This window comes from Theobroma cacao, chromosome 1 (genome assembly GCF_000208745.1).
Source record: "Theobroma cacao cultivar B97-61/B2 chromosome 1, Criollo_cocoa_genome_V2, whole genome shotgun sequence".
In the NCBI taxonomy this organism is placed as follows: domain Eukaryota; kingdom Viridiplantae; phylum Streptophyta; class Magnoliopsida; order Malvales; family Malvaceae; genus Theobroma; species Theobroma cacao.
Genome location: NC_030850.1, coordinates 34,022,057 through 34,048,343, shown reverse-complemented (window position 1 = coordinate 34,048,343; position 26,287 = coordinate 34,022,057). Strand labels below are relative to the sequence as shown.

Below are 26,287 nucleotides of genomic sequence, written 5' to 3'. Positions count from 1 at the left end.
TTATTCTAGTAGTAATTAGCTGTTCTCCCTTTTTTGTCATGATTTTCTTGGTATTGGCTGCTGCTTGCTCTCTTGCTAAAAAACAGAATTCTCCTTGCTTCCAACCTGGCCTTAACCAGAATAAGTATGAAGTCCAACTCAGCAGAGTCCAAAATGAAAGGTAGGTAAAGGCTCCAAACACCCTGGCCCCGCTCCCCTAACTAATTTTTTCCCCATTTCCCGCCTATAGGAACCCACTCCTGTCCTCCTCTTAGCGGTTCCCATTTGCAAATAACTAACTCCAACTAACTTTGCCTCTCCCTCCTTCAACCTTTCCTTTTCCTTCCACTATTTTCTCTCCATTTGTCGGCGTTTTCTCGCCGGCAATACCCTTCACTTCAATGTCCCTTTCATCGAAACCTCTCCTATTCTTTCCTTTCTTGATCAAATCCTGAACCCAAGAAACGACGAGGAAACAGGAAAAGAAAAGAAAGATTGAGAGAGATTAGCTGAGATGGAAAACAATTACGTGCTGGAGATAACCTTAATCTCCGCGCAAGGACTTAAGGAGCCATCCGGTAAACTCCGTCGCATGCAAACCTACGCCCTCGCTTGGATTGATTCTTCCGTCAAGCTCCGTACTTGCGTCGACCGTGTCGGCGGGGAAAACCCTACTTGGAACGACAAATTCCTCTTCAAGGTTTCATCGGAGTTTCTTTCCAGCGAGACGTCCGGCATTTCAGTTGAAATTTTCGCTGTCGGTGTCCTCCGCGACAGCCTCGTTGGCACCGTCCGGTTCCTCGTCAGTAACTTTCTTCCCTCCGGTTCTGCCTTCAACGCTGCCAAGACTCATTCTTTCAATGCAGTTCAAATCCGCCGACCTTCTGGTAGGTTCCAGGGGGTTCTCAATATTGGCGCTACAGTTCTTGACGGCGCCTATGTCCCGTCATGGACAGGCGTCTCCGCCATGGGTTTTCGTGATCTAATCGGACACCGGAGCCTGAAAAAGTCAAAGTCTGCACTCCCTATATCTCGGGAGAATTTATTCCCGGATTCTGATGATCAGTCGGACGGTTGTGATTCGACGACTTCATCATCGTCATCGGCATCGGCATCAACGGCTTTGAAGGAGTGGAATGCAATGGTTCGGGAATTGAATGGAACGAATCATGTAAGGTCTTCATCAGAGGATGGAAGAGTGCTTTGCGGATTGATGACGTCGTCGCCTAGGAAGGCTGCTTATCTCTGCCCCTTCATGTTCAGTCAAAGCTTTAATGAAGGGAAACTGACGAATGAACGTTCAAGATTCGCTTGATAAGATTGAGGAAAGAAAGATTCACCCACGTCTGTTTGATTAGTGATCTTTCGAAAGTGTTGTGGTTTGGTCAGTATGTTTTTCTAGGTTTTTGCATGCCCTGTTAGACATTCAACGGAAAAAACTGCTGATCAGTCCTATGGAGTTCCTCCTCCTTTTGTTTCTTATGTTCTGTTCGTTATACATTTCAAGTTTGAAAGCCTAATGATTTTTGTGAATTTGTTAATTGATGGTAGTTTTCTGACTTTAGATTTAGTTTCACCTGGAAACTTCAAGTTCGAATTGCTAAGATCAGGGGGCACTCCCCTCGTATAAAAGGAGCAAAACAAGAATATCTCAACTGTACGTTCTTAACAGAGACTGCCAGAAGGAGACTCTGGTAATATCGTAGTGCTCCATCAAAGATTTCGTTGCTGCATGGTGCGTTCATATGCAATATTTTAAGAAAAATAGATAGATGAAGCATGGTTCCTATTTGAATGTGTTATGCAGGGTATCGGTAGCTTCTCGCCTTCTACTTTCCATGTAAAGTGAGAATGACGTTGTTTTGTGCGTGATTCACTGACTTTTGAAATTAAAGAAGAAAGAGTTGGTCTCTGGCGGTATATAGACCCGCCCATGAATTCACAGAGATTACTGGTTGTGCTTCGGCCTTTGGGGCATTGGCAACGGCCCGAAGCAGACTAACAGAAATTAGGAATCTATTTATGCTGTTAATCCTGTCTTCGGAGTCAGGAGTTAATAGGCTAGTAGCATGGGGAGGGCAAGTAAACAAGTAAGAAGTTTAGCCGCCTAGCTTAAGCTGGGCTTGACAAAATTTGATAATAGTATGACCTGAAGCCCTTATCCAGCCCACTAAATGTTGCACGTATGATCGTGTATAGCTGAGCACTGTGGTAGCGTAGCGCTACTTTTCACTAATGAATCCAAAATGGTGAACTCACGGGTTGGGATGACAGCTGAGAAGTGGCCCATAAACATCATCTCATTTGACATGAACATGATGATTCCCGGACAAATTGATATCTATTTTGGGGTTGAAAGCCAGAACCCCCGGCGGGCTAGCCGCTTGGCCCCATTCTGGTTGGGGCTTTGTTTTCCCCCCTCAAGGAGTCAAGGTAAAAACATAAGGACCTTATGTTTTTTGTTATTTAAAGTTTTCACATCAAGGTAATTCTGGTAAAACATAAGGGCCTTCTGTTTTTTGTTATTTAAAGTTTTCACATCATGGTAATTCTGTCATCCGAGTTTCTGACTGGTGCATAGGGATAGGGTCCGGCCTTAGCACTTAGCAATGTAAGTACATTGCAAGTTTGCACCAATAACAAGAAGGGTTAAAAAGCAGATGTCAAATTGTGGGCGGCTCGTAAATGAATAAATGACGTTTTATGAACTTTGCTGAAAAGCTGGGATTAATATTTGGGCCGGTGTGGGTTGGTAAACTGGCACAAGTGACACAGCAGGAGGAGACCACAGGGTCAGAGCAAGCTGGCATTAGCAAGGGCGCCTAAAACCAGCACAGAGCTCGATGTGGGGTTCTTCAGTATTTGATTGATATGAGTCTGCTAAATAGTTGTAAATAGCAGAGTAGTATTAACCAAAGCCAATCAATAAATGCTCTCACGGATCAATCAGATATCGGAAAGGTGTTCGTTCATTGGACAATGAGAGGCAGAGACAGTCTTTGCAAATTTAATTTATTTTTTTTATTTTTTTTTCTTTTAGTATCTGATTCCCGGGAATTGACCTCTACGGCTCTGCTTGTCTCTCCCTCACAAAATCTCCGGATTTTCCGCCGATCCCTCCTGCTTTCCCCTGTTTCGTCTGATCCTTTTACTACGACGACGCTCAATTCTGATGACTCCCATTCTGTCATCAGCATTATCTTTTTCTTGTCTTTTCCAACGTTTTCCATTTAACCATACGTAACTTCTCTCGTTACCATTTTGCCATATTTATCACCTTCCTCTCTGCATCTCTATTACTGCTCGTCTAGAATTTTTTTTTTAATTTTTTTAACTTAAAAGTTACAGTGGATACAATTCTGAATGGTTTCCATTTGAAAGGTTGTGATGGATGCTGTGGAACATAAAAACGCACGAGATAATATGAATTTGTCTTGATGCTACCACAATATTCTCGTAAAGCAATGAGAAGTGATGTGGAATTACTAATGGTTTGATTCGAAAGGCTATGATGTTGCGTTAAGAAAAAAAACATGGAAGAAAATTCAAGTTGCTGCGTATGATTACAAATATAGTATTTAGTAATTTTGAAGCATTTGTACACGAATTGAATTAAGAAATTTAATATTCATATTCTATTTGAATTCAATTATAATATTTTATTAAAATTTAAATAATACTTTTTTTTATATAAAAAAAAGATAAAAAATATTACATCATCTTAAGCCATGATATGCCTAGATTATCTATAAATAAATAAAAAGTAATACCACGTGGTGGATATTCAAAAATATGTAAACTTAATTTTAGATTTTCTGTATGTGTTGTCATCCAATCGGTATAAAAAAAATTTAAATAATATTTAAATCCATTCATTTAAGTAAAAATAATATAAACACTCACTATAAAACCCAACTCAATCTAAATTTAATAATTGAATTAAAAAATTTAATATTCAAATTCAATTATATTATTCTATCATAACTTAAATAATACTTGAATCCATTTATTTAGTTAGAAATAATATAAACACTCACTATAAAAACCAACTCGATCTAAATTAAATACTTACAAATAAAATTTAATTATTTTTATATATTTTAATAGTCATAATTAAATTAAAAAATTAAAATAAATTTTAAATATTTGAACAATTTATAATTTATAACTACTAAGTTATCAATTATAAAAAATACACATAGTCAAGAGTACTATATCAAATTAAAATAAATATTAAAAAACTCATTATTTATAACCAAATTTGGGTAATCAATACTTTAAGATTGCCTATACCTATTTATAAAGTATCTTAATCTTAGATGAATCGAATAGTGCTAGATATATATTTACATGCTGCCCATTGCCCTAATCTCACTTAAAAATATTAAAATGTTAACATAAATAAATATTTAATGATTTAACAGAGTACACTTGAATAAGTGAAATCCGAGTTTAACTTTTAAAACTGTCAATCAAGTTCGACTCATCCACCTAATGTGGATTTTACTATTTATTGATGCTTATAAACATGTATTCTTGAATCTCACAAACAATTTATGTATAGTTTATTATGATCATTGCTATTCATATCAACAGATGATATGTTTCGGTATAGGAGATGTACGTGTTTTTTTTTTTTTTAACATGATTGGTAAACAACAAGGAAGGGGATAAAATGGGTATGGCAATTGCATCTCATCAAAATCAAAATGAAAAGGATCTCTCAACAGCTCAATCAACTTCTGCTTTATTGTTTACAATATTTCTCAAGTCCTATGATTAAGTGTGGATCATCCTTGTCGGCAAAGGACGGATGAAAATGGAATTCAAGTCATCGAGTGGCAATCCCATGCGGTAGGCCGTATCTAGCCATGACATGTGTTGGGTTAATTTGGGATCCAGACACGACATTGTCAATATAAAAATATATATATGTATGTATGTATGTATGTATATATGGCTTGATTCCACAAGCAAATCTGAAGTAAAAATTCGACAGCAAGGAGACAAATGAAGACTGATTGACCAATTTATGTGAGTATATATAGTATCGAAAGTTCTTTTTATGTAGTTCAGTAGCAGCATCACGCTCAAAGATGATGGATAATTATGCAAAAATCTATCATTACAAATCTAATTTTCAATAGATTTCATCCATCATTGTTTGTATCATTAGCTTTTTACATCAACCATGTAATTTATAGTAGCCAAGCTCGTGGAAAGCCCACCAACCTAAGAACAAAATCCCACTAGTTCCCCCAGCTACTTCCTTTAATTAATAAGATAATGGCTTAATGCGTTAAGCAGTTAAATATTAAGAGAGAGAGAGAGAGAGAAAGCAAAACTTATAAATTTCCTCCAAAAGAAACCCAATTTGTCCCACCACACGTTCAATGATGAACTTGTATGCTTGGAAGCGAAGGAAAATCGTCAATCAATTGTTTAAGTACATTATATTTTTCCCTTTGTTTTACCCTTATACAAGAGTAGGCAACATGACTTGTTTTCTTCCATTTCATGATCCTTTTCTTTGAAAAACACTCCAATTGTGACCCAACAAATCACATTGCATGATTATAATGAGACCCAACATATCTAAAATCTTAAAAAAAAAAAAGATAGCTAATTAAATGTTTAAAGGTAAAATACATTAACACCTCAAAATTTTAAATATAATTATATACAAATCTATTAATTTTTAAAATAAATATTTTTTTTCTAAATATGTAAATGATGTTAATATCTAAATGTGAAATGTCTAAAATATTTTTATTCTTTTTGCACTCTTTTTTTTTTTATTTCTAATCGATTAGTGACGTTTTCTTACACTAATTGATCACTCATCGATCAAATCTAGTAATAAAATGTCAAATCTGATCAAATCTTATCAAGAGAGCACCAAATCGTGCTACTTAAAAGAGCATTGAGATGCACGCTACTTAATTGGATCTTAAAATTTGAAAATAGTTATGTTTTTTTTTTAAATTAATGAATTCGTATAAATTTATGATTAAAATTTGAAAATGTTAATATATTTTATCTAATATTATTTATACACATGCTAATATCTTTAACAAAGATGTGCAATTTTTTTTTAAAGACCCCGCAAATTCCACCCACCAATGCGCAGTGGCCTTTGGGTCTGCACGCCCCCTGCTGAGAGAAAGACACATTTTCCACATTCGAGTCCGTTCGCCCCATGGTTCCACTCCCATATTCCTCGCCACAACTTTCACTCGATCGAAGACGACTACAAGCATTTATGGAGGTACACCATTGCCCCAATTTGCATGACAATCAGTTTGTAATAATAATTCTGTTGAGCTTATTGCATGCTCGTGTTGTCCCTTCTTCTCTCCCTCCCCCTCTCTGTTGCCCTCTATGTCTCTGATCAGTCACTGGCTCCACTATCTTCCTATGATTGTACCTTTTCCTATCATGTTTTTGGTGTCTGGTGGGCCGGCGGACCCAACTTAAAAATTTGTCCCAGCCGGGTCAACTCAGCAGCTCACCTCCAATCAATTCATTTCCATACAAATCCATGACTTCGACGCTGTAGGTTACATGTAGCACTTTTAGTTTGACTCCCACAATCTTTTTTTTTTTCACTCCAAATTCATTGACAGGAATTATTAACCCTCAAAGAAGAACATTACTGCTAAGTTATTAAGTAAACTCCTCTATTAATAACCGTATATTAAGAATTTAAAACGATAATAAAAATTTAATAGATTTAAATTTATAATCATTTATGTCGAGACGAATGATTTTTATTGGATAAACTAATTTGCCGTTGATATTAAAGCATCCTTATCAATATTCGGTTAACACCCTTTTCGGTCTGTCCTGTCCATGATTTCATGTTTCGAACGTATTTGGTGGGTTTTACTTAACAAAATCTACAGGGGTATATAATAAGACAAGAGGCAGACGGTTCTTTTTTAATTCTTAATAAAACGCAATAAACTATTGGAAGTGAGGAATGACTTAATGTGCACAAGATGGCTTCCTGCTGGACAGAGGTGGAGTTAGTGATGTTGCCACTATCGACCCTTTTTTCCAGTTTCTTTCTCTCTAGTACAATTTAACTCTGTTGCCAAATGTTCAGGTCAATGCACATGTGCTTTCACTCTCCGTCGTCTATCGAGCCACATTCACCGACGAAAACTCTTCCCTTTTCCTTTTTTTTCTTTTTTTCCTCTTCATTCCGCATTGTAAAGCATTAGTGAAAATAAATAGTATTTTGTAATCTATTTTGTTTGTATTATGCGCATTATCAGCTTTTTAAGGTTTTGTTAATGTTTTGCTCTGCTTTGTGCCCATTAATTTTAATGTCGAATGACGTTGTGCTTTTATTTTATTTATAAATACTTACAAAATCTTATAACAGTGCTATTTGATTTGCAATTAGATGAAATGGGGTTAGATTATAAATTTTTTGTTATACTAATTCACATTAATTGACTTGTATAATTAGAAGTACTAATACATATTTTCTCATCCTTTTTAGTTTTACCTATCTTTATTTGCATATATAGACAGCAATAGATAAGAAAAGTTGAGATAAAGTTACATGTCAACGACAAATCAAATCATAAAAATTTGTACATATTTATGTTATTTTTATGATATTTATCTCAAATTATATATGAATGTGGTTATTAAAATTTATATAAAAATATAAATAAATTAATATGAAAATTTTGAACTTAAATTTTTTAAAAAATCATGTGATTAAGATCCAAAAAGTTGTTAACCATGAATGTTTAGATCCAATTTGTTGTAACTTTTTACCATGTTAAAGCATAAATAATTCATAAAAATAAAAATAAAAATAAAAATAAAAACATAAAATAACTATTAAGTTCGATTTAATCTGATTATCTTAATAATCAAGGTTCACTCTAATGATTATCACTCCTTCGAAGAATAAATAAGGTTTAAGATTTGAATCTATTTTTTTCCTTTAAATGTAAAAAGATAAAAAATATTGCCTCTTTTTTTACCATTTTTATTTAAATATAGTGATTGCCTAAAATTAAGGAGGGAATGTTTGTTTAAGTAAAAATCTTTTTTTAAATGGTAAGTAGTTTAAGAAATAGTAGTACTACTTGCTGAGGGCACGGCACAACTTTTATATATACATATATATATATATATATATGAACTCATTTAAAAAAATCATGGGTTAAACATAAGTAGTGCGTTTTAATGTTTTTTATATGCCTACACGCATCTGCTTTGCACTAGAAATAGAAAGTTTGTTTCTAAATTTTTACATAAATCAAATATTAAACATTTTAAAGTGGATATTAAAAAAGGGACCATCCGTTAATATATAATCGTAAATGACACTCAAGACCGCATACCCTCGAGTATATGTTCCATTAAATAATAAATAAAAAAGAAAGAAAGAAATACACATGCAGATGAGATCTCCATTGGCCATTAATACTATCAATTAAATGCCAAACGTGACATCATCTTGATATTTACTAACTCGTTGCACTTGGACTTATTGACGTATGAGATTTCTTCAAATCGTTTTTAACTTTATTTATTTTTTTAGGTAGATGAGAATGGGTTTTTGTGACCGCCACCACACATACCATATGTTGCGGAATTTCAAGTATTTCGTTCATAATGTTAAGCATATTTTAATCTGTAGCCTGATTATTGCTGGTCAAAATCTAAGATTTTAAAGAAAAAACACAAGTCAGCAGTCACAGTTTTTGACTTCGATAGAGTTTGTTTTTTCTTTGTCTCTTTCACTTTCTTGTGTCATTAAGCTTTGTTATTTTTTTTACATAATTTTTAAAACTTTTTAAAAATTATTTTAAAAAATTTAATGATTTTTTTATTTCATTAAATAATATATTCGTATTATTATTTTTTATCAAATTCACTTTTTTAATATAAACACGATACTGATATGATATTGACGTAAAAAATAAAATTATTGTGTAATCACGTCATCATATAATATTATCATTCATTATGACATATTAATATATGATGTAGTGTCGTAAAACATAAAAAATTATTAAATTTTATTTTGATTAAATTATTAGTTATAAAAGTCTATTTGGTCAAAAATAAAAAAATAAAAATTTGATTGAATATAATAAAAAAAATTTATTTGATTTTTTTATAATAGTTTAAGGACTTTTTAAATATTATATTTTTCAATAGATTTTCTTAATAAGTTTAAGATAGATATTATTTTTTATAAATGAATTAAATTATTCTTCTATAATGTTAATTGATAATTTTGTTAGTCTTTACATAGCCTTTCTTAGTGAAGTGTCTTATAAACTTTGCAACAACTTTTTCAAGCCTAAGATATTGTAAAAAAAAAAGAAAACCTGGATGTTTAATTGTTTTTATATTCAGCTTTCCTGGATAAAACCATATGGTGAAAGATGAAAAAAAAGAATTTTGCTTAGAAAGTTGCATATCAGCAAAGGATCTGGAATGAAAGTGATCATACTTGTTAGGTTTTTTTTTTTTTCAAAAGGGAAATTTAAAAGGCTGATTGGCCACGGTGCCTCCAATCAACCAAAAGGAAAATTCAGGGGAATGGACTTTCTTTCACTGTTAAAGGCAAAACAAGAGAAAGAGAAAAGAAGGGTTACCCCATGTGGAATAGTTTTTTGGGCTAACTTGTTTTGGTTGGTAAAGTTTATACCTAAATTGAAGAAAACCCAAATAGAATACAGATGAAGATGGTGAAAGGAGAGGGATTCCATTGGGGAACATTAATTTTTTAAAAATAAAATAAAAATAAAGTAAAAAATAGGGGGTTGATGAGTAAGCAGCATTATAATTTTCTTTTTGGTCTGTGGCCAAAATCCCCAAAAAAAATTTTCCTCTTTATTCTTTTTCTCTCATTAAAATCATCCTCTTGCTTGAAGAACGCCTCAAAACTTTCATTGCCATCCCACCCTGATTTCCCTGTCCCTTTTCTACCAAAATAAATCCAAAAATAAAAATAAAAATAAAAATAAAACTCCACGCGCCCATACGCGCTCTCTCCCCATTCCCCTTCTCTTTCTTTCTTTACTTTCTCTCTAATGAATAGTGTAAGAACACAACATTAGAAAAACCGCCTTCCCCTCTTCATTTCCTGCCTGTCGTTTTTTGTTTATATCAAAAAAGAAACAGTAATAAAAAGAAGAAGAAGAAAAAAAAAAACCTCTCCTGTCTCTATTTCTCTCTCTCTTTCCTTTCTCTCTCTACAATGGATTTTGCTTAGGAATGGGTTATGAACCAAATCTGGAGTAACCCATTTCATTGTTCTCTACTGTTTGAAGGAAAAAATATAAAATTTTACATATTGCCTCCATTTCATGTTTAAATGCTTCCTTTAAGAAGGGTTACTCTTATATTTCACTGCCAAGAAGCTGTTTTTTTCTTCCTGTCTGAACCGAGTTTTCTTTTCTCAGTTTCTTTCGATTTCTGTTAAATCTTGAAACTTTGTCTGAATCTAACAACACCCATTTGTTCAGTTACCCCGGAACAAGCTCTATTACAGGTACGTGACCATGTTTTTTTGGGACAAAATTTTCATTGATCCGTTTGCCTGTCTTTAATCTAATGATGTTTTGGTTTAGTTGGTGTCCTCTATTGCGTTTTTTTTTATTTAGTTATGTTGGGTTTTTAGTCTGATGTTTGATTGATAGGTGAGGATGGCCTAACCCTTCTCTTCTTTTACCTAACATTATTTTATTTGTCTAAAAACACTTTAGGGTTATTATCCTTATTTTTTGGGGTTGCTAAATTCATGAAAGGTTGGTCCTTTTTTTTTTCAGTGGAAAAGAACACAACTTGTTTCGGATTAAATACTCATACTCAAGTAAAAAATCTGGTTAAAAAAGTGTTTCCTTTTTATATCAGTTTGATGTTGCTCTCTATTAATGCTCTTATCCTTTTTAAGTAACAAATCAGTGATTCACATTTTTCTATCTTTGCTTCTTATATATTCAATGAGAAGATTTTAAATTCATAAAATTTGATTAGTTTTCTTGTACTTGATATTATCTCTCTCTCGGAAATCTGTGTCAGGCATTATCTGCTTATGGGCAACATTTGTTTTAATATGTTGGCTGATTTGTTTCCTTAATCTTGTTGTATCTTCTTCTAGGTATGTATTTTATCTTATATACGGATGAGTGGATGCCCTAATTGAAGGTTTTGAACTTTATACCGTATAAATATAGGCTTGCATGGGATCCCAGACATCTAAAACATGTGTTTTCTTGATTGAATTCTTGTTTTCTCCTTTCTTAAGCTTTAAATCATGGGTATTCGTTGTTGTGTTCTCATCTTTTGATACTTGGCAACACTTTTTGCAAAGGGAAACAGGTTATGCAGGCTATGCATTCATTTCCAAGGGCATATGCTCTATCCAATTATTTTCTGCTGTTGTTTGAGAGAATCTGTGTGGGTGGGAGATCAAACTTTTTGTTTTTGATGAGTTTGTCACATGTTGATCGACCTGTTTTCATCCTTTCTTCCCAGTTGATCCTAATCACGTGATAGGCATTTTAATTAGCAGCCACTTTATTATTTTTCTCCTCAAATTTTTACTACACTTTATACGACGGCATATATAAATTATTTGCTATATATTTCCCATGTCAATTTGGAATATATTTTTAGGTCCTTTGACTTTATTTAGACAAGGTCTAGGTTTTCGTATTTTTTCATGATTTATTACATTATGAGGTGATCGATTCCCTGCTCATCACTTTTTTTCTCCGTATTTGGCTTTATTTTCTAAAGAAATTCATTTCTTTGTTTTTGTTAAAATCTCAGAAATTTTGTTTTGGCTGCTCTTAATTATGGAGGGGGAGACTTCTTGGATCAGCCATTACATTGATGACATGTCTAAAGACATCGGTGACTTTGATTCATTCTCAGAGCTTAGTGACGAAGGTAATAAAGAAGCAACTACCATTTCTGTGGACTTAATCCTGCCTGATGACTTGCTGGAACGAATCTTGGCTTATCTCCCCATTGCTAGCATTTTCAGAGCTGGTTCTGTTTGTAAAAGATGGCATGAGATTGTCAGTTCCAAGAGATTCTTATGGAACTTTTCGCATGTCCTGTCACAAAAGCCTTGGTATTTTATGTTTACTAGTTCTGATGAACCAGTTGGTTACGCCTATGATCCGATCCTTCGAAAGTGGTACAGCATTGAGCTGCCCTGCATTCAGACTCCCAACTGGTTCATTGCTTCATCATGTGGCTTGGTTTGTTTTATGGACAATGACAGTAGAAGTGAGTTGCATATCTGTAACCCAATCACAAAAAATTGCAAGAAGCTTGAGGAGCCCCCTGGTTTGAAATTCTCTGATTATAGTGCATTAGCAATTGCAGTTAACAGGACATCACACAATTATACTGTATCCATTGTGAAGTCTAAACAAGTTCCTGGAAATTTTTTCCAATGGGACCTTTCAATTCATATTTATGATTCAGAAACAATGATGTGGGCAACCTCCTTGACTGAGGTTTTGACAGGATGGAGAGGTGGAGATGAAAGTGTGATCTGTGATGGGGTTTTATACTTTCTCATTTACTCAACTGGGGGTGGTGCACCAGAAAATCGGCATGGTCTAGTTACATATAATCTCTCTAGCCGAGCATCTCCATTGATAAGGAGTTTCATTCCAGTACCTGGCCCCCTTACCTGTGGCCGTCTGATGAACCTAAAGGAAAAGCTGGTAATGGTGGGAGGAATTGGGAAGCAGGATCGGCCTGACATAATTAAGGGCATTGGTATCTGGGTTCTTAATGGGAGGAATTGGGTTGAAGTTGCTCGCATGCCCCATAAGTTTTTCCAGGGATTCGGTGAGTTGGATGATGTTTTTGCTAGTAGTGGTACTGATAATCTCATATATATCCAGAGCTATGGTGCTCCAGCTCTTCTTGTTTTTGACATGAACCAGAAACTATGGAAATGGTCGCTGAAGTGTCCAGTATCAAAGAAATTCCCTCTTCAGCTGTTCACTGGTTTTTGCTTTGAACCAAGACTTGAAATTGCTCCATAATTTATTTCTGATTGGATTTGAGGGTGTTATTGACCTATTCGTCCCAAATTCCCACATGTCCTTTTTTTTTATTGTTTGTTTTGCCATTTATTTGCAGTTATTATGATATCTCTGTTCCACGAAAGAAAAAGAAAAAAAGTTTACACAGAATGTACCAGCAGGTAAAGCTACTCATTTATGACAATGGAAAATATTAATTCTTTTGCATTGCCATATACGGCAGACACAAATATAAATTTAAATTTTGTTTAGTTGCAGAGTATTTAAACTTCTCTCTTCCCTTTGCACCAATGTGTCTTCAAACTTCCCTGAGTTCTGAGTTTAATAGCTGAATCTTTCATTATGTTGGGTGCTTTCACGAAAGACAAGCACTAAAGCCTCACTGAACTCTTTAGGTAGCATCTCTCCAATCCCCAAGCTTATCTGGCAGTATGCAGCATGCCTTGGTAGGGCACTTTGATTATAAATGTGCCAGAAATCTCTCATCCTCCGAGGAAAATTTTGGGGATGGCTGGTCTCTTGTTCCTTTCCTTGGTTTGGTATATTTGTCATCCCCAAATCGATATCTGGAGATTGATAACTTTCCCTGTCCCAGACAAGGACTTTCCTTTAATCTTTGGAGTCAGAACTCAGAGATGGGTTCCCATGCCAGTGACTCCTTCCCGCTGCTGCTCCTGTATTTCCCTCACCTCAAATTAGGTTTGTCCATGATGGGATTGGTTAGGTGCAGGATTCTAGTCTTTGGACCACACATTTTGTCAAAGCTGGGATCGCCATTTTTATTGATTTGCCAGCATGAATTTTACAGAAAAAGTACACTCTCTGCCCCATGGCCTATGCCATCGTCTGAGAATCCATTTGCAACTGCTGTATTATAAACTCTGCTTCATAAATTCCTACACATTTAAGTAACACTGGTTTTAACTTGAATGCCTTACAATAGCACTCAAATTGTTTCCCCCAAGGACAAACCTTCTAGTGTTCTAATTGCACGTGTACTGATTATCTTCGACCTTTAATTTAATTTTCACTAAAGAAGTAGTAATAATCACTGGCATGGCTTAGATCGGTTTCCTTTAACCCCAGCCTGGAGTCCTGTGGGCAAAGAGATGGAAATCTAATGATACCTTAAGGCCTTTTCTGCCTGAGTTTTCTCTCTGTGGAACCCACTTCCATCATACTCTCCATATATTATAGAGCTATAAGATTATCATGCCGCTCGGATTTATGCATTTTGCCCGAAGCAAAGCTGGTTATGGCAGGCACATCCTACCGTGGATTATTCAAGTGAATAATTTTCTGGTCTTCCTTAAAACACAAAAAGGGAATTTTCTGCTTAATTTGTTGTTTAGCATATCGAATAATTCCCACAAATTGTTCTTTAAAAAGAAAATGGTCTTAGAAACCAAGAAACGTAGAAACAAGGCATGGGGCATTCTTTTGTTTTTCCAAATAAATTAATGCTCAATATTTAGCAATCTAGACCAGAAAACACGCTGGCTGTGCTACGGGAGAGTTAATCACGCAAACATGCCTTCGTTTGTTTAGGCTGTAAGATAAAATAAATGGTTTGAGCAACGTACAGTAACGTGCCCTGCGCCTGCCGCTCTCTTTATAAAGACTTTCGAAGTTGGAGCACTGAACCAGCATCTTTGGCTGACTGCTTTTTCTTTCCCCTGAGTTAGGTGGCAAAAATTGGTCCCAACTCCCTAAACCAAGTCTTTACCATTTTCAAGGCTCACAAAAAACTGCTGTCCCATCTTCCTCTGTCCTAACCAACTAAATTACTAGTACTAGTATTAAGGGTTTGGTGGATTATGTTTACCCGTACAACAACAGCAATATTGAAAAAAATAAAAGGCCAATAAAAGATGAAGAAAAAGAAAAAGAAGAAAATGGGCATTGTTTTTTATAGTAAAAGGTCGGGGACCATTTGAGGAATGGATTCCCAAAGGAAAGGGGAAAAAGTGGTCCAAATGGGAATATAGGATTGGATAAAAGTGTCTCAAAAACCAACTTACACTAACTGAGTCCAACTAAATTAACTGGGGACACGAAATTTTCTGTTAATGTTCTGTTTCCTTCCTAGAATGATAGTTGGGTTTCAGTTAGGTCTTAGAGGGGGGAGAGGGACCCACCTAACTCCGCTTTCCAAAATCCCGTTACCGAATCTGGCGCGAAATACTGGATTGGCATTTACCCTCCACCGGCCAATCACCCCGCACCCTTCAATTTTTACAACAAATTAGAAAACGTATTAAATGGAAAATCCAAAAAACCAAATGATAAAAAAAGGACCCTCTTTTTTATTTTGTTTGTGTTTGGTTTTATCCAAATAAAAGGAATTTGAAATCTCTTGCAATTCTAAAAGAATTGCTCTTTCCGGGTATAATCAAAATTCATTCATTTCTATATTGTTTGTGTCATTTAATTCTCTTTGTTCCTATTGTCTTTTTATATTTTTTTTAACATGGCCATTGTTTGATGGATGGTTCAATTAGCTTTTCAATGTGAATTTAATCATGTCTTTGGGATCATAGAGAAAAATCATATATTAAGGTAAAATTTAATGAATTGCCCATGCTTGCTGCTCGAATAAATTTGGAAGAATTATAGCCTTTATATGAAAACTTAGGTACTGGATCAGGGGACAATTGAAATTGCAGGATAAATGCTTGATTATTTTATGGGAATTTGATTGTATGAGAAGGGATTCATTTCTAATCCAGTTTTGAGAACAAAAGATGAATTTTGAATCATTTGCATTCTTAATTTGCTTTGCATAATGCTAAAAGGTCATTCTCGATCCATTTTAAGAGTTATACAGGAATATAAGCGTTTTGGCAGGGAGGGAGTAGATGGCACTCTCAGACAAGGAGCTTTCAGCAGCGGACTTAAGAGCTACACAAAGAAACTGGGTTCAATATTCTAAACAGCACTCTAAGAATCTCCCTCCAGGATCCATTACTGACTTCGAATGGAAGGATTACTGTCCTAAAGCTTTCAGGTGTTTTATGGTTTATTCATCTATGCTCTTACTTCATAATTTTATTTTTGTTTTAATCAACTGTTGGTACACTGAGATGTTGATGTTCTTCCAGACTTATACAAGAGCTTGATAACATCGACAACGATGACTACATGATGTCAGTTTGTAGTGACGAAACTATAAGGAAGGCCTCGTCAACGTTGAGACCTGGAAACCTGTTCCTTTTGTCCAATGATAGCCGATTTGCAATAAAAACACTGCGGAAATCTCAACTCAAGGTAATGAAAATCAGCCTTTTGAAGCCATCTGCTTTCAATTGATGACAATTTTCAAGCAGATATAAATACTTTTTTCTCTTAGTATATGTTGCTTCTAAGTTCTATGCACCATAAGATCTAAATATATCAACTTTGTGATGGTAGGTCCTCATAGAAATGCTTCCAATCTACTATAACCATCTCAGAAAGTTCCGCAACACAGTATTGAACAAGCTGTATGGACTTCATGTTGTGAAACCAGTTGGAGGTGTCAAGGTAATAGGAACATAATCGTATCTCACAGCAAAGTTTATGCCTGCATTAACCAACAGGAAAACAGTTTTTTTTTTCTTCATACAACAAGGCAGTAGGGGCCAATGGATATGCTAATATCATATGAAAATTTTATTGCTCCCCACTTTTTCCAGTTTGCTATTGCTTGACTTTCTATTGTTCTGTAGCTATACTTGACGATTGTTGGAAGCCCTAGCTCTGTTCTGCTGAACATCAGATGAATACTGGTTTTTTTCTCATCAACTGAATCGATATTTAACCTGTCTGACAATGAAAGATCTTGATCTTTCGTAAATTGTAACAACATCCCTCTTGTGATTGAATATCTTCCTCCCTTAAATAGTACCAGTATCATCTTTCCTGTCTGTCAATGGATTAGAATCCTCGTGTTATATAAGTGATCATTGCAAGGGATGCAAATAAAAAATGCAGGTGGGGCTCCTCCATGAAGTTTGCTGAATTGCTAGTAGTTAATGACTAAACACTTGCCCTACGTTTTGGCAGTTAATAATATGCTCTAATGTATTCTGACTTGGGGAACAGGTCTACTTTGTGGTTGTGGCAAACATATTCAAGTCAGATTTACTGATGCATCGGTGTTTTGACCTCAAAGGCTCATTACAAGGTCGAAAAGTCAAAAAAATGAGAGTCCGAGAGAAAACTCTTCATAAGGAGTCGGATCTTGACTTTCTCTTTTACCTTGAACCATTGGTCCGACATAGGCTTTTGGCGTAAGTCCATCAATCTATATCTTCTCTCTTAGCACCATGGAGCTCCTACTTCCCTTTTTCTTTCTTTCTTTTAGCTAAATGGAAACATGATTTTTATGTGACTGACTACTGGCACGAATTCTCTTAGGTAGAATTAAATTTAATTGAATACTGAACTCAGAAAAAGAAAGAAGGGTACAGATACCCCCTCCCCTCTCCAACCCCCAATCCGATTTGTGCATATGTGAGTGATGACCCGACATGTAGATTCCTTTACTGATTAACCATGGCATTTTTTTGATAGGCAAATCAAGCATGATTGTGCTTTTCTGGAGGCTGTAGGCATCATGAATTACAGTCTGTTGCTTGGCTTTCATATAAAAGAATCACCTCAAGGTGAATTTTCCCATAAACTTTGATTGCTTTAGCATTTTGAATCTATACAATGATTATGCATAGACATAGCCTAATACTACTAATTAGTACAAAATGATAAACAAAGATTTTCTCTGGGGTTTCTTGGATGGTGGAAGTGCATTTTGTCCTGACTCCCCACGTCGAGGTAATTACTTGCACTCCTTGGAAGGATCTCACTTTAGTACGTGTTAATTCTTGCGTGGATGCACAGAGTTACCCCAGTTCTTAGTAATGTAAAGCACAGGGGAGAAAGATTTCGTTATGAACGTACAGCGATATGACACTGACCACTCTTCCAAATAAGTGCACATCTAATAAGTAATAGTATATTCCTTTATCGTCTTTCTGCAGGATCTGTTGACAGCAGATGTTCCTGCAACGACATGAGAATTTCCAATGACATGTTGCATCAAAGTGATTTATCTTCACAAAGATCCTCCATCTCTTCAAATCGAGGTGATATATTGTAATTGTAAATACATCAGAGTACCAATTTCTGAATACAGACAGGCGCTATATGAATATGTTCTATTCTCCCTTTCTCTCTGCCCCCTCCTTTCCTTACTTACTACTTGCTGAGCAAAAAATATAATAGCATGTATCTGGTAATCATTCCGAATAAAAAAGCCTATTTGGAAAGGAATGTTATAGACCTGAGATTCAACTAACAGCAATAAACAGAATAGGCCTATTATTTGGAAAGGAATGTTATAGGCCTGAGACTCAATTGCATACAGGCCTGAGGTAGTTTTCTTCGTATCTAATGAATTCGGCTGAAAGCAATAAACAGTATGAGGCAGTGTTGTGTTTTCCTGCCTTGCAGATTCAATTGACAGCAGGAATTGCACGACGGAATTGACTTTTCGTGATCACTGGCTACAAAATAATAGGTAAAAATTTTGCCTGCTAATTGTATACTCAACGTGGCACGTCTTTAAGGTTTAAATAGTAAGGAGTTGATAGTTTTTGTGCTTTCCAAATATGGTTTTCTTGCAGTTGTACGTCTAAATTTGGTGAAGAAATGTCAGCACGCGGTGTTCGCATATCGTGGAATGGAACAGGAAGTGTATCAACACGTCAAATTTCCAGGAGGCGAGAGTGCCATGATGTTCTTTTATATTTTGGAATAGTGGATTTTTTTCAAGATTACGGTGTGATCAAACGTATTGAGCATGCTTACAAGTCATTGCAGTTCGATCCAAAGATGATTGCAGCTGTGAATCCCAAAGTATATTCTTCTCGCTTTCAGGCATTCATCAGCGACATATTCAAAGCAGATGACTCTCTCCACTGAGCCTCTCAATGGTAATTACTTCTTTCTACAGATGTTGAATCCTTTTGGTAGGAAAGTCAATAAGCTACTGAAAACCTGAAAAATCCCAAACTTTCCATTGACATCTTGAAGGTATATACACATTAATCATCCTCCTTAAGCGAGATCAATTACAACATTTATCCTGCGTGATAATTATCAACTGCGTCAGTTGGTTAATGTTTCTGTGCTGAACTTTAAATTTGTATAAGAATTTATGAAAATTTGATAAATCCCTCTGCTCAAGGTCCGGTCAAAGCATAAACATTCTATCCTAATCTTGTGGGTTGCTTGGGGGCCAGCAGCAGCAGAAAGTCTTGAGGGGCTGCTGTCATGGACCATAGTCTTATTTTAATATTAACGTTATCTCAACCGAAAAATAAAAATATATTCACAAATTTAGGCCCAAAACCTAGCTGAATGTACAAATTTGTGTTTCTGCAGGTTTCAGATACAGATGCATGCAAGGAGATGATGTAAAGGACAAGAAATGGTGTTTTTTAGGAAGACAGCAATGACTAACCATGGACACAATCTTCTGTGAGACTGACGGTGATCCCTTTATTACTTGAAAATAGAGAAAGTTTCCAGATGAGAAGCTCGAATGCATTGCTTCTGCACACACCAAGTAGTTATCTTATATTAGAAGGGATCAGTGCTACGGGTCTATTACCAATGAATTGGCTGGTGATAGATGAAGTTTTTCAAAAATGTGCAATGTGTTTTAAACTAAAAAATATTCCAATTTCTGGTATAAATTCGCTTGGCAAGTGACATGCATGATGCATTTGCCCTATGTAATAATCGCAAATGCTCTTACCGAGCTTTTCCATGTGTAACCTTAGGGAGCACATGCATTCTCATCTTTGACTTTGATGGATTCGGTTTGACTTTGATGCCCTTGTGTCACTCTCCCAGCGAGACTGCGCACAAGCGCCTGTCGCAGCGAAGAAAACTGAAGCCTAGGCCAGCCTCCTGGCCCAACAACCCAAACCACAGACTGAGTCAGGAGTAACTTTAGACTTTAAGAAGACTCTTTGGCCACTTTGGGGCCTCAAAGATTCGTTTAATGAAGGCACCACAAAACTAGACCATATTGCTATGAACAACCCACAAATTGAATTAAAGAGAGCTGTTTTAGCTCTAGATTTTGAAACAAATTTATCCTGTTTAGTTGTTACTATTAACAATGCCTTCTCTAATGACATTAGCTCTTTTAAATTAAACCAAAAATTGTTTAGCATTTTGCATGGACCAGTGAGAAACACGTGCTAAGAGAAACTATCTGTCTATAAAACACGACCAAAAATTAAATTTATAAGAACATTCATCCTTTCATGTGCCTACATGATAAATTATGCCATTAACTCAGTTGGTGGCTGGTGTGCATGTTTCATCATTCATTTGTCGGGCATAATATGTGGAATGTGGTGAATTTATAGAGTAAATTGCATGGGAGTTGGACCACATTCGATTAAGATGGAACTACTTTTCAGTGGTCCATCTCTTATGATTCTTGTGGTCCTTTTGTTTTTCAAATTTAATTATGTTCTTATGCACTGCCTTCGATTTTGTTATTGAATGGTAAAACTGCTTGTTACCATGTAAAGATTTTGAACATTTCAAATATAAAGTGCAGCAAGTACAAATATAGTCGTTGTTTAATTTACTAGGTGTGGTCACTAGACTGATCATCGTCATCTTGATTCCAACAGTTCAATTTTTTTTACAGGCTTTCTTTACCATGTCAGGTTTTAATTCGATCTTTGTCTTCCATCTCAAATAAAAATACTTTACCGGCACCCAAGATATTACATGTGTTTCACGTATAACTAAAGGGTTGGATGTTGATATTATTCTATTTTCCTCTGATCATATGGAAAATGGATGAATCCTTCATCCTTTGTGGTTTTATGGGCAAGAGCAAAGGGAATGAAGGAGTTTAATGTTTGCTTGTAATAAGGAGTTGGCTACAATTAACAAAACCTATGATCATGCATGCAAAACAGGTTACCTTCTCTAGTCTTAGCTAATGAAATTATGATTGCTGAAGTATCCTTTGAGGGGGAAAGAAACAAAGAAGTTTGTTAAGAGCACAAAATCTTTGGTACAAGGTTAAAACATTGGGAAAACCTAAGACTAAAAAACACAAGGGAAAAATGGAAAACAGGAAAAGCTTTTTTTTTGTTGCACGAGCAGATAGGTAGGATATGGACCACAAAATTTGGTGGATTTGGCAGAGACCTTGCTGGACAGTTTTCGTCCTAGAAAGTTTTAGCTTCAGCTGAGCAGTGGATAGAAACCCTTTGATAGCAGGGACAAAAAAAAATTGCAGAAGCTGGTTCAGGCAGCAAAGTAGAGGAAGAGGAAGCAGGTTTCTAGGGCCCTACCTATCATAGCTTGGGGTTAGATGCTGGTGTCACGCATTCCATGAGCCGCATGGCTAATAAAGCTTAATAACAATCTTTTGTTCTTCCCTGAGAATATTTTAGCCATCATTGCACTGGCAAATTTTCATTTAATTTGGCTTAATTTTAAGTCAGTAGCATTCTCTCAACTCCAAGGGCATGGTGACTCGGGTTAGAATTGATGGTCAGCCCTTATTGTTTCAAATCTCTTGCTTAGCTCTCAAGTTACATTTTGGTTTAGTCATCATTAGATTTGACAAGAAAAAAACATTTTTATTTCTATTTTTAGCATATCATTGCTAGTGACTGAAAAGGATCAACTGCCATAATGTTATCTAATCCATAGTTGGTGGATTTTGCTACTGTTAGTATTAGCACTATATTTCTTTATCATTTTATATAATAAGACTATCACTTTTTACATAATAACAGTATCATTCAAAGTTCTTTTTAAGGATAAGACAAATACTATAATTCATTACTCTTTGATAATCATTTGGTTTAGAAAGTCATTTCAACTCTGAAATTGAACTATGGTTAGACTTAGATATCAAGTTATACTTTTTTGGTTTTTATTTTTCTTTTTAATTCTCTCAAGTGCGTATATGTGAACATGAAGAGATACTCTTCTCCAGGTTCTCCAGGGTGATAGACTCATTAATTGATGGTACTCCTATAATGACTTTAATAGTGAATACTTACTAGTAATTACTAGTTTTTTTTTTCTCTAGCTCAACCTAGCAGGTGCCCCAGAAATAAGAGAATCCAAAGGCAATAAATAGTTGTAAGTGTTGGACCTAAATTAAGGGGGGAAAAAAACAGAGAGAGAGAGAGAGAGAGAAAAGCAAGCAGGGAAAGGGCAGCCCACATGCCCAGAAATAGTGATGAAAATTCGAGTCTTGAGAGGCTGACCAAAACTGTGAGGAGAGCCAAGCAGGGAAGATAATGAGGAAGAGCCATGAGGACGTCTTCTTCGCTCCAATTAGGGAGTGAAAAAACATGGAGAATGAGTGAAGAAAGGGAGAAGCACAATCACCCCACAGTTTGAAATTTTGAAGAGAGAGAGGGAGAAAGGAAAACAAAGATGGAAAGAAAAGAAAAAGGTGTGGAGAGAGAAGGAGAAAAGAAAGAATTCATGGTGAAAAAGTTGGAACGCGGGATCCTGGTAGGGAAAAGGGCTGGCCCCTCTACTCCTTCACCTACTTGGAGACTTGAGTTCTCTTCTCAAAATGCAACTACTCAAGAGTTCCTCCAACTTCCTCGTGGACCTTCTATTTCTGCTAGAAAACTCTGTGCCAACCTTTGGGAACTTCAACCTCACTACCCACTTCCCAATATGCGCAAAGGAGCTGCCAAGCTTCGCCTACACCATTTCAAAGACAAGGGCTTGGATGCTGATGTTGATCCTCCCGATAGTCCCCTTGATCAGGTAGGCCTTGCTTTCTTTCTTACAAGTAAAAACCAAGAAAAAGAAAAAGAAAGAAATGATTTTTTTGTTTTTAAAGTTTTAAGCTTTTGATAAAATTTTAGTATTTCTTTGGTGGTTCTCTGGGTTGTTTTTTAATTTAGTTTTTGAGGTTAAGTAGGGGTCAATTTTCTTTTGATTTGTTAATGTATCATTCTTTTGTCAAAAACTACAAAAGCTTTTGCTTTTCTTAGATTCTAATTGTTTGGTGGCTTTACTGTTCCTTGTCTTGTGTTTCTTGTTGTTCTGTATCCATCTTAATTCTTTCCTTTTGTTTCCTCTGCTTATTCTTTGCTTTGCTGTGAATGCAGAAAACTTTGCCTCTTTTTGACACTAATGGTTCAGATGCTTAGCTGTCCATGTCTGGTTTTCTTGTTGCTTCTGTGGGGCGCACACATATGGTCTAGTGAAAAACATGCCTGCCTTTCCTTTTTTCCTTTTATTTTTCTCTTTAAGTTTCATTGTCAAGTTGCTTTAGTCACCATATCTAGTGCTGGTCATCTATGGCCAGTTTGAACTGAAAGCCATGTCTTTTGATTGATGCGGTGTACCTGTTTTGGGTTGTGTAATAGTTGAACTGTTGAAGCATATATAGCGTGTTTAGTGTAGCTTTAATCGTCACTAAACGGGTAATGTTGTTACTCTGAGAATTGCCTTCTTTGCTGGTGGTTCGTTAGTTCCTATGCTCATAATTTTTCTTGGAAACAGCTTTTTTATTGGTTGGTTAGTTCGAATACTGATTCTCTTGTTTGGAATATGTATTTGAGTGCATTGCCGTTTAGTTGCAATCTGATGATGGATCTCTCTTCTCTATTTCTGGCTTGTTGATCTTGCTCCTTTTTAAGAGATATCTGGTCACATGTGTCTGAATTCTCTCTTGTTTTACCAAAGGGACACTTACCCTTGTGTACTTCTATTAATTACTAGTCTTTACCCTGAATCTTATGTCAGCCAGCAAGTGCAAGTAGCTTGAGGAGGCATATTGCAGCATCACTGATGCAACACCATCGATCAGGTGAAAGAAATGGTCATGCTCTACAGCCTGTATCTCCAGCAAGTTGTGGAAGCTCAATGGAGGTCAACATCTATCCACTTTAATCTGTAGATCTGTTTCTTTTCTTTGAATAAACTGATATTATATTTAAATATTAAAACAAATAAAGCTATTTGCAATTTAGAGCATCTTTTCTTAACTATCTCCTTAACCTCATGAAGGGCAGTATATTGTCTTTTCAATAGAAACAGATCATCTCCCATCGAGCTTCCAATTACATCTAGTACATTAATAAAACCTCCATGCACCTATGAGGTGTGACTAAAGACTCTTAATGTGTTACTTGTGCACTGATCTTTCTAATTAGAGATAAAAAAAGTCGATAATTCTTTTAAATTGTGGATTATACATAACAGATGTTAAAAATTATATATATTATGCATAAATTTAGTGTATGATTTTGTGGCTAAATTTTCTGCAATATGGAGTTATAGTGTTTTCAGTGACTGCTATAAAGATTAAGTTGATATTTATCATCAACTTTACAGTTTGTTTTTTGTTTTGTTTATGCTTCCTCAAAAACCGGTTGACTTGAAAGCTATTTTACTGCAATTGTATCACTTCAATTGATTCATATCAGCGTTCTATGCAGGTGGCACCTTATAACCCTGCAATCACTCCATCTAGTTCTTTGGATTTTAAGGGAAGGATTGGGGGGTCAGGTTATAGCCTTAAGACATCAACAGAGTTGATCAAGGTACTCAATCGAATCTGGGCTCTTGAAGAACAGCATGTGTCAAACAGGTCATTGGTAAAAGCTTTGAAAATGGAACTGGACCATTCTCGGGCCCAGATCAAAGAGTTGCTGCAAGAGAAGCAAACAGAGAGGCAAGAAATGGATGATTTGATGAAGCAAGTTGCAGAGGATAAACTTGTTAGGAAGAACAAGGAGCAAGATAGAATCAAAGCTGTCATTCAGCCAGTGAGAGATGAGCTCGAAAATGAGAGAAAGTTAAGAAAGCGCTCTGAAAGCTTGCATCGAAAATTAGCTCGAGAACTGTCTGAGGTAAAATCTTCTTTTGCTAATACATTAAAAGAACTTGAGAGGGAGAGAAAAGCACGAATTCTGCTGGAGAACTTGTGTGATGAATTTGCCAGGGGAATAAGGGAATATGAACAGGAGGTGCGGCTCCTAAAGCACAAGCATGAGATTGATCAAGTTGATGGGGAAAACCCTGAGCGGCTAATTCTCCATATTTCAGAGGCATGGCTTGATGAGCGGATGCAAATGAAGCTAGCTGAAGGTCAAACTGATCCTGCTGAAAAGAATACAATTGTTGACAAGTTAAGCCTTGATATAGAATCTTTTCTTGAAGCTAAACGCTCCACTGGATCAAGGAAAAGTGAGCTTAAAGAGAATTGCTCACGCCGACATTCTTTAGAGTCTTTTCCATTGAATGAGGCTGTTAGTGCGCCTCAAGGTGCAGCTGATGGAGAAGATTCCAGTGATAGTGATTCACGGTGTTATGAATTGAACAAAACCGCAAACAGAATTCAAAGCAAGGGGAGCTCTAAACATCATGGGGATAATGCTTTAGTGAGTCATCCTGAAGAATTAGTAAATCCAATTTTGACAAGGAAAAAGGTGGGGTCTAGGAATGCCATGAAGGGCAGTAAATTACATAGTTTGCGAGGGCATTTTGATGAACAAATGGCCACTGGAGAGGGTATACATGATAAAAAAGTCAAAAGGAATGGAACCCATGGATTGAGCTCAAGTCGTGTTCTTGATAGCTTAATCAGAAATCATTCCTTATCCTCAGAAGGTGACAAGGTTCATCCTGAGATTAGCTTGAAGGAAGATTCATGTGTGCAGTCGGTATTTAAAGGTCATGCGAGTCCAGTTCGACAATGGGTATCCAAGTTGACATCTCCAGATTTTGAAAAATCCGAGTCTTCTCTTAAATTGCCTCAGGGTATCAAGGAGAACACCTTGAAGGCAAAACTACTAGAAGCAAGACTAGAAGGCCAGCAGTCTCGTGCAAAAGCTTCTAAGGGCTCCATGTAGGGTTGATGTTAGATGTGCCTGGTTGAGACGTGCGGCTCTCCATGGTGAAAGATCTTGCCAGAGACTGAGGATTATGGTGCTGGTTTATAAAGATTGTACATTAACGTTTTTGGCTGTAATCTTGGGATTAGATATGTAATGAAAAGTTGTATACAATAGCATGGATCAACTGGAATGCCGGCCCCTTTATATCTTGATTAACATCAAAACCATCCCAGTCTTTCAGTATATTATCTGCAAAAATAACTGTTATCGTCTCGCTGGCTGCACAGAAATCACTTGTGCATTTGTTTAAAGTACGCTTGTTGTGGTAAGTTAATATTTTTGCAAGACTGATTC

General features: G+C 35.9%; 4 protein-coding genes across 12 annotated transcripts; all 4 read left to right on the top strand.

The window, feature by feature from the left end:
* On the top strand, positions 59-1,543 carry LOC18614044. The gene has a single exon (XM_007051601.2). It carries the CDS (start codon positions 494-496, stop codon positions 1,292-1,294), a length of 801 nt encoding a protein of 266 aa, XP_007051663.2. The 5' UTR covers positions 59-493; the 3' UTR covers positions 1,295-1,543.
* Positions 9,917-13,249, top strand: LOC18614042 (F-box/kelch-repeat protein At3g61590). 6 transcript variants are annotated; one of them, XM_007051596.2, is made up of 2 exons: positions 9,917-10,513; positions 11,791-13,249. In XM_007051596.2, the coding sequence occupies exon 2, from the start codon at positions 11,823-11,825 to the stop codon at positions 13,032-13,034; it is 1,212 nt and encodes a 403-aa protein (XP_007051658.1). In that variant the 5' UTR covers positions 9,917-10,513; positions 11,791-11,822; the 3' UTR covers positions 13,035-13,249. The 6 variants fall into 6 exon arrangements, with proteins under 6 accessions (XP_007051658.1, XP_007051659.1, XP_017969731.1 ...); XM_007051597.2 differs by having other exon boundaries at positions 10,161-10,513; positions 11,797-13,249; XM_018114242.1 differs by lacking the exon at positions 9,917-10,513 and adding an exon at positions 10,520-10,769 and having other exon boundaries at positions 11,797-13,249.
* LOC18614041 (phosphatidylinositol 4-phosphate 5-kinase 10) lies at positions 15,343-19,874 on the top strand. 4 transcript variants are annotated; one of them, XM_018116220.1, is made up of 11 exons: positions 15,343-15,420; positions 15,882-16,041; positions 16,136-16,301; positions 16,446-16,556; positions 17,118-17,305; positions 17,589-17,680; positions 17,799-17,846; positions 18,053-18,157; positions 18,525-18,591; positions 18,698-19,006; positions 19,458-19,874. In XM_018116220.1, exons 2-10 carry the CDS (start codon positions 15,893-15,895, stop codon positions 18,993-18,995), a joined length of 1,224 nt encoding a protein of 407 aa, XP_017971709.1. In that variant the 5' UTR covers positions 15,343-15,420; positions 15,882-15,892; the 3' UTR covers positions 18,996-19,006; positions 19,458-19,874. The 4 variants fall into 4 exon arrangements, with proteins under 4 accessions (XP_017971709.1, XP_017971716.1, XP_017971713.1 ...); XM_018116224.1 differs by having other exon boundaries at positions 15,354-15,420; positions 15,852-16,041; XM_018116227.1 differs by lacking the exon at positions 17,799-17,846.
* Positions 21,317-26,160, top strand: LOC18614040 (uncharacterized protein At5g41620). The gene is made up of 3 exons (XM_018114055.1): positions 21,317-22,850; positions 23,838-23,963; positions 24,533-26,160. The coding sequence occupies exons 1-3, from the start codon at positions 22,506-22,508 to the stop codon at positions 25,946-25,948; spliced, it is 1,887 nt and encodes a 628-aa protein (XP_017969544.1). The 5' UTR covers positions 21,317-22,505; the 3' UTR covers positions 25,949-26,160.

What these genes read in the sequence shown, in the direction of transcription:
- LOC18614041 (XM_018116220.1), top strand. Translation starts at nt 15,893, where the DNA reads ATGGCACTCTCAGACAAGGAGCTTTCAGCAGCGGACTTAAGAGCTACA. An exon ending in GTCCGACATAGGCTTTTGGC is followed by an intron (nt 17,306 to 17,588) that starts GTAAGTCCATCA and finishes TTTTTTTGATAG; the next exon opens with GCAAATCAAGCATGATTGTG. An exon ending in CACTGGCTACAAAATAATAG is followed by an intron (nt 18,592 to 18,697) that starts GTAAAAATTTTG and finishes GTTTTCTTGCAG; the next exon opens with TTGTACGTCTAAATTTGGTG.
- LOC18614044 (XM_007051601.2), top strand. Translation starts at nt 494, where the DNA reads ATGGAAAACAATTACGTGCTGGAGATAACCTTAATCTCCGCGCAAGGA.
- LOC18614040 (XM_018114055.1), top strand. Translation starts at nt 22,506, where the DNA reads ATGGAAAGAAAAGAAAAAGGTGTGGAGAGAGAAGGAGAAAAGAAAGAA. An exon ending in CCGATAGTCCCCTTGATCAG is followed by an intron (nt 22,851 to 23,837) that starts GTAGGCCTTGCT and finishes ATCTTATGTCAG; the next exon opens with CCAGCAAGTGCAAGTAGCTT. An exon ending in GTTGTGGAAGCTCAATGGAG is followed by an intron (nt 23,964 to 24,532) that starts GTCAACATCTAT and finishes CGTTCTATGCAG; the next exon opens with GTGGCACCTTATAACCCTGC.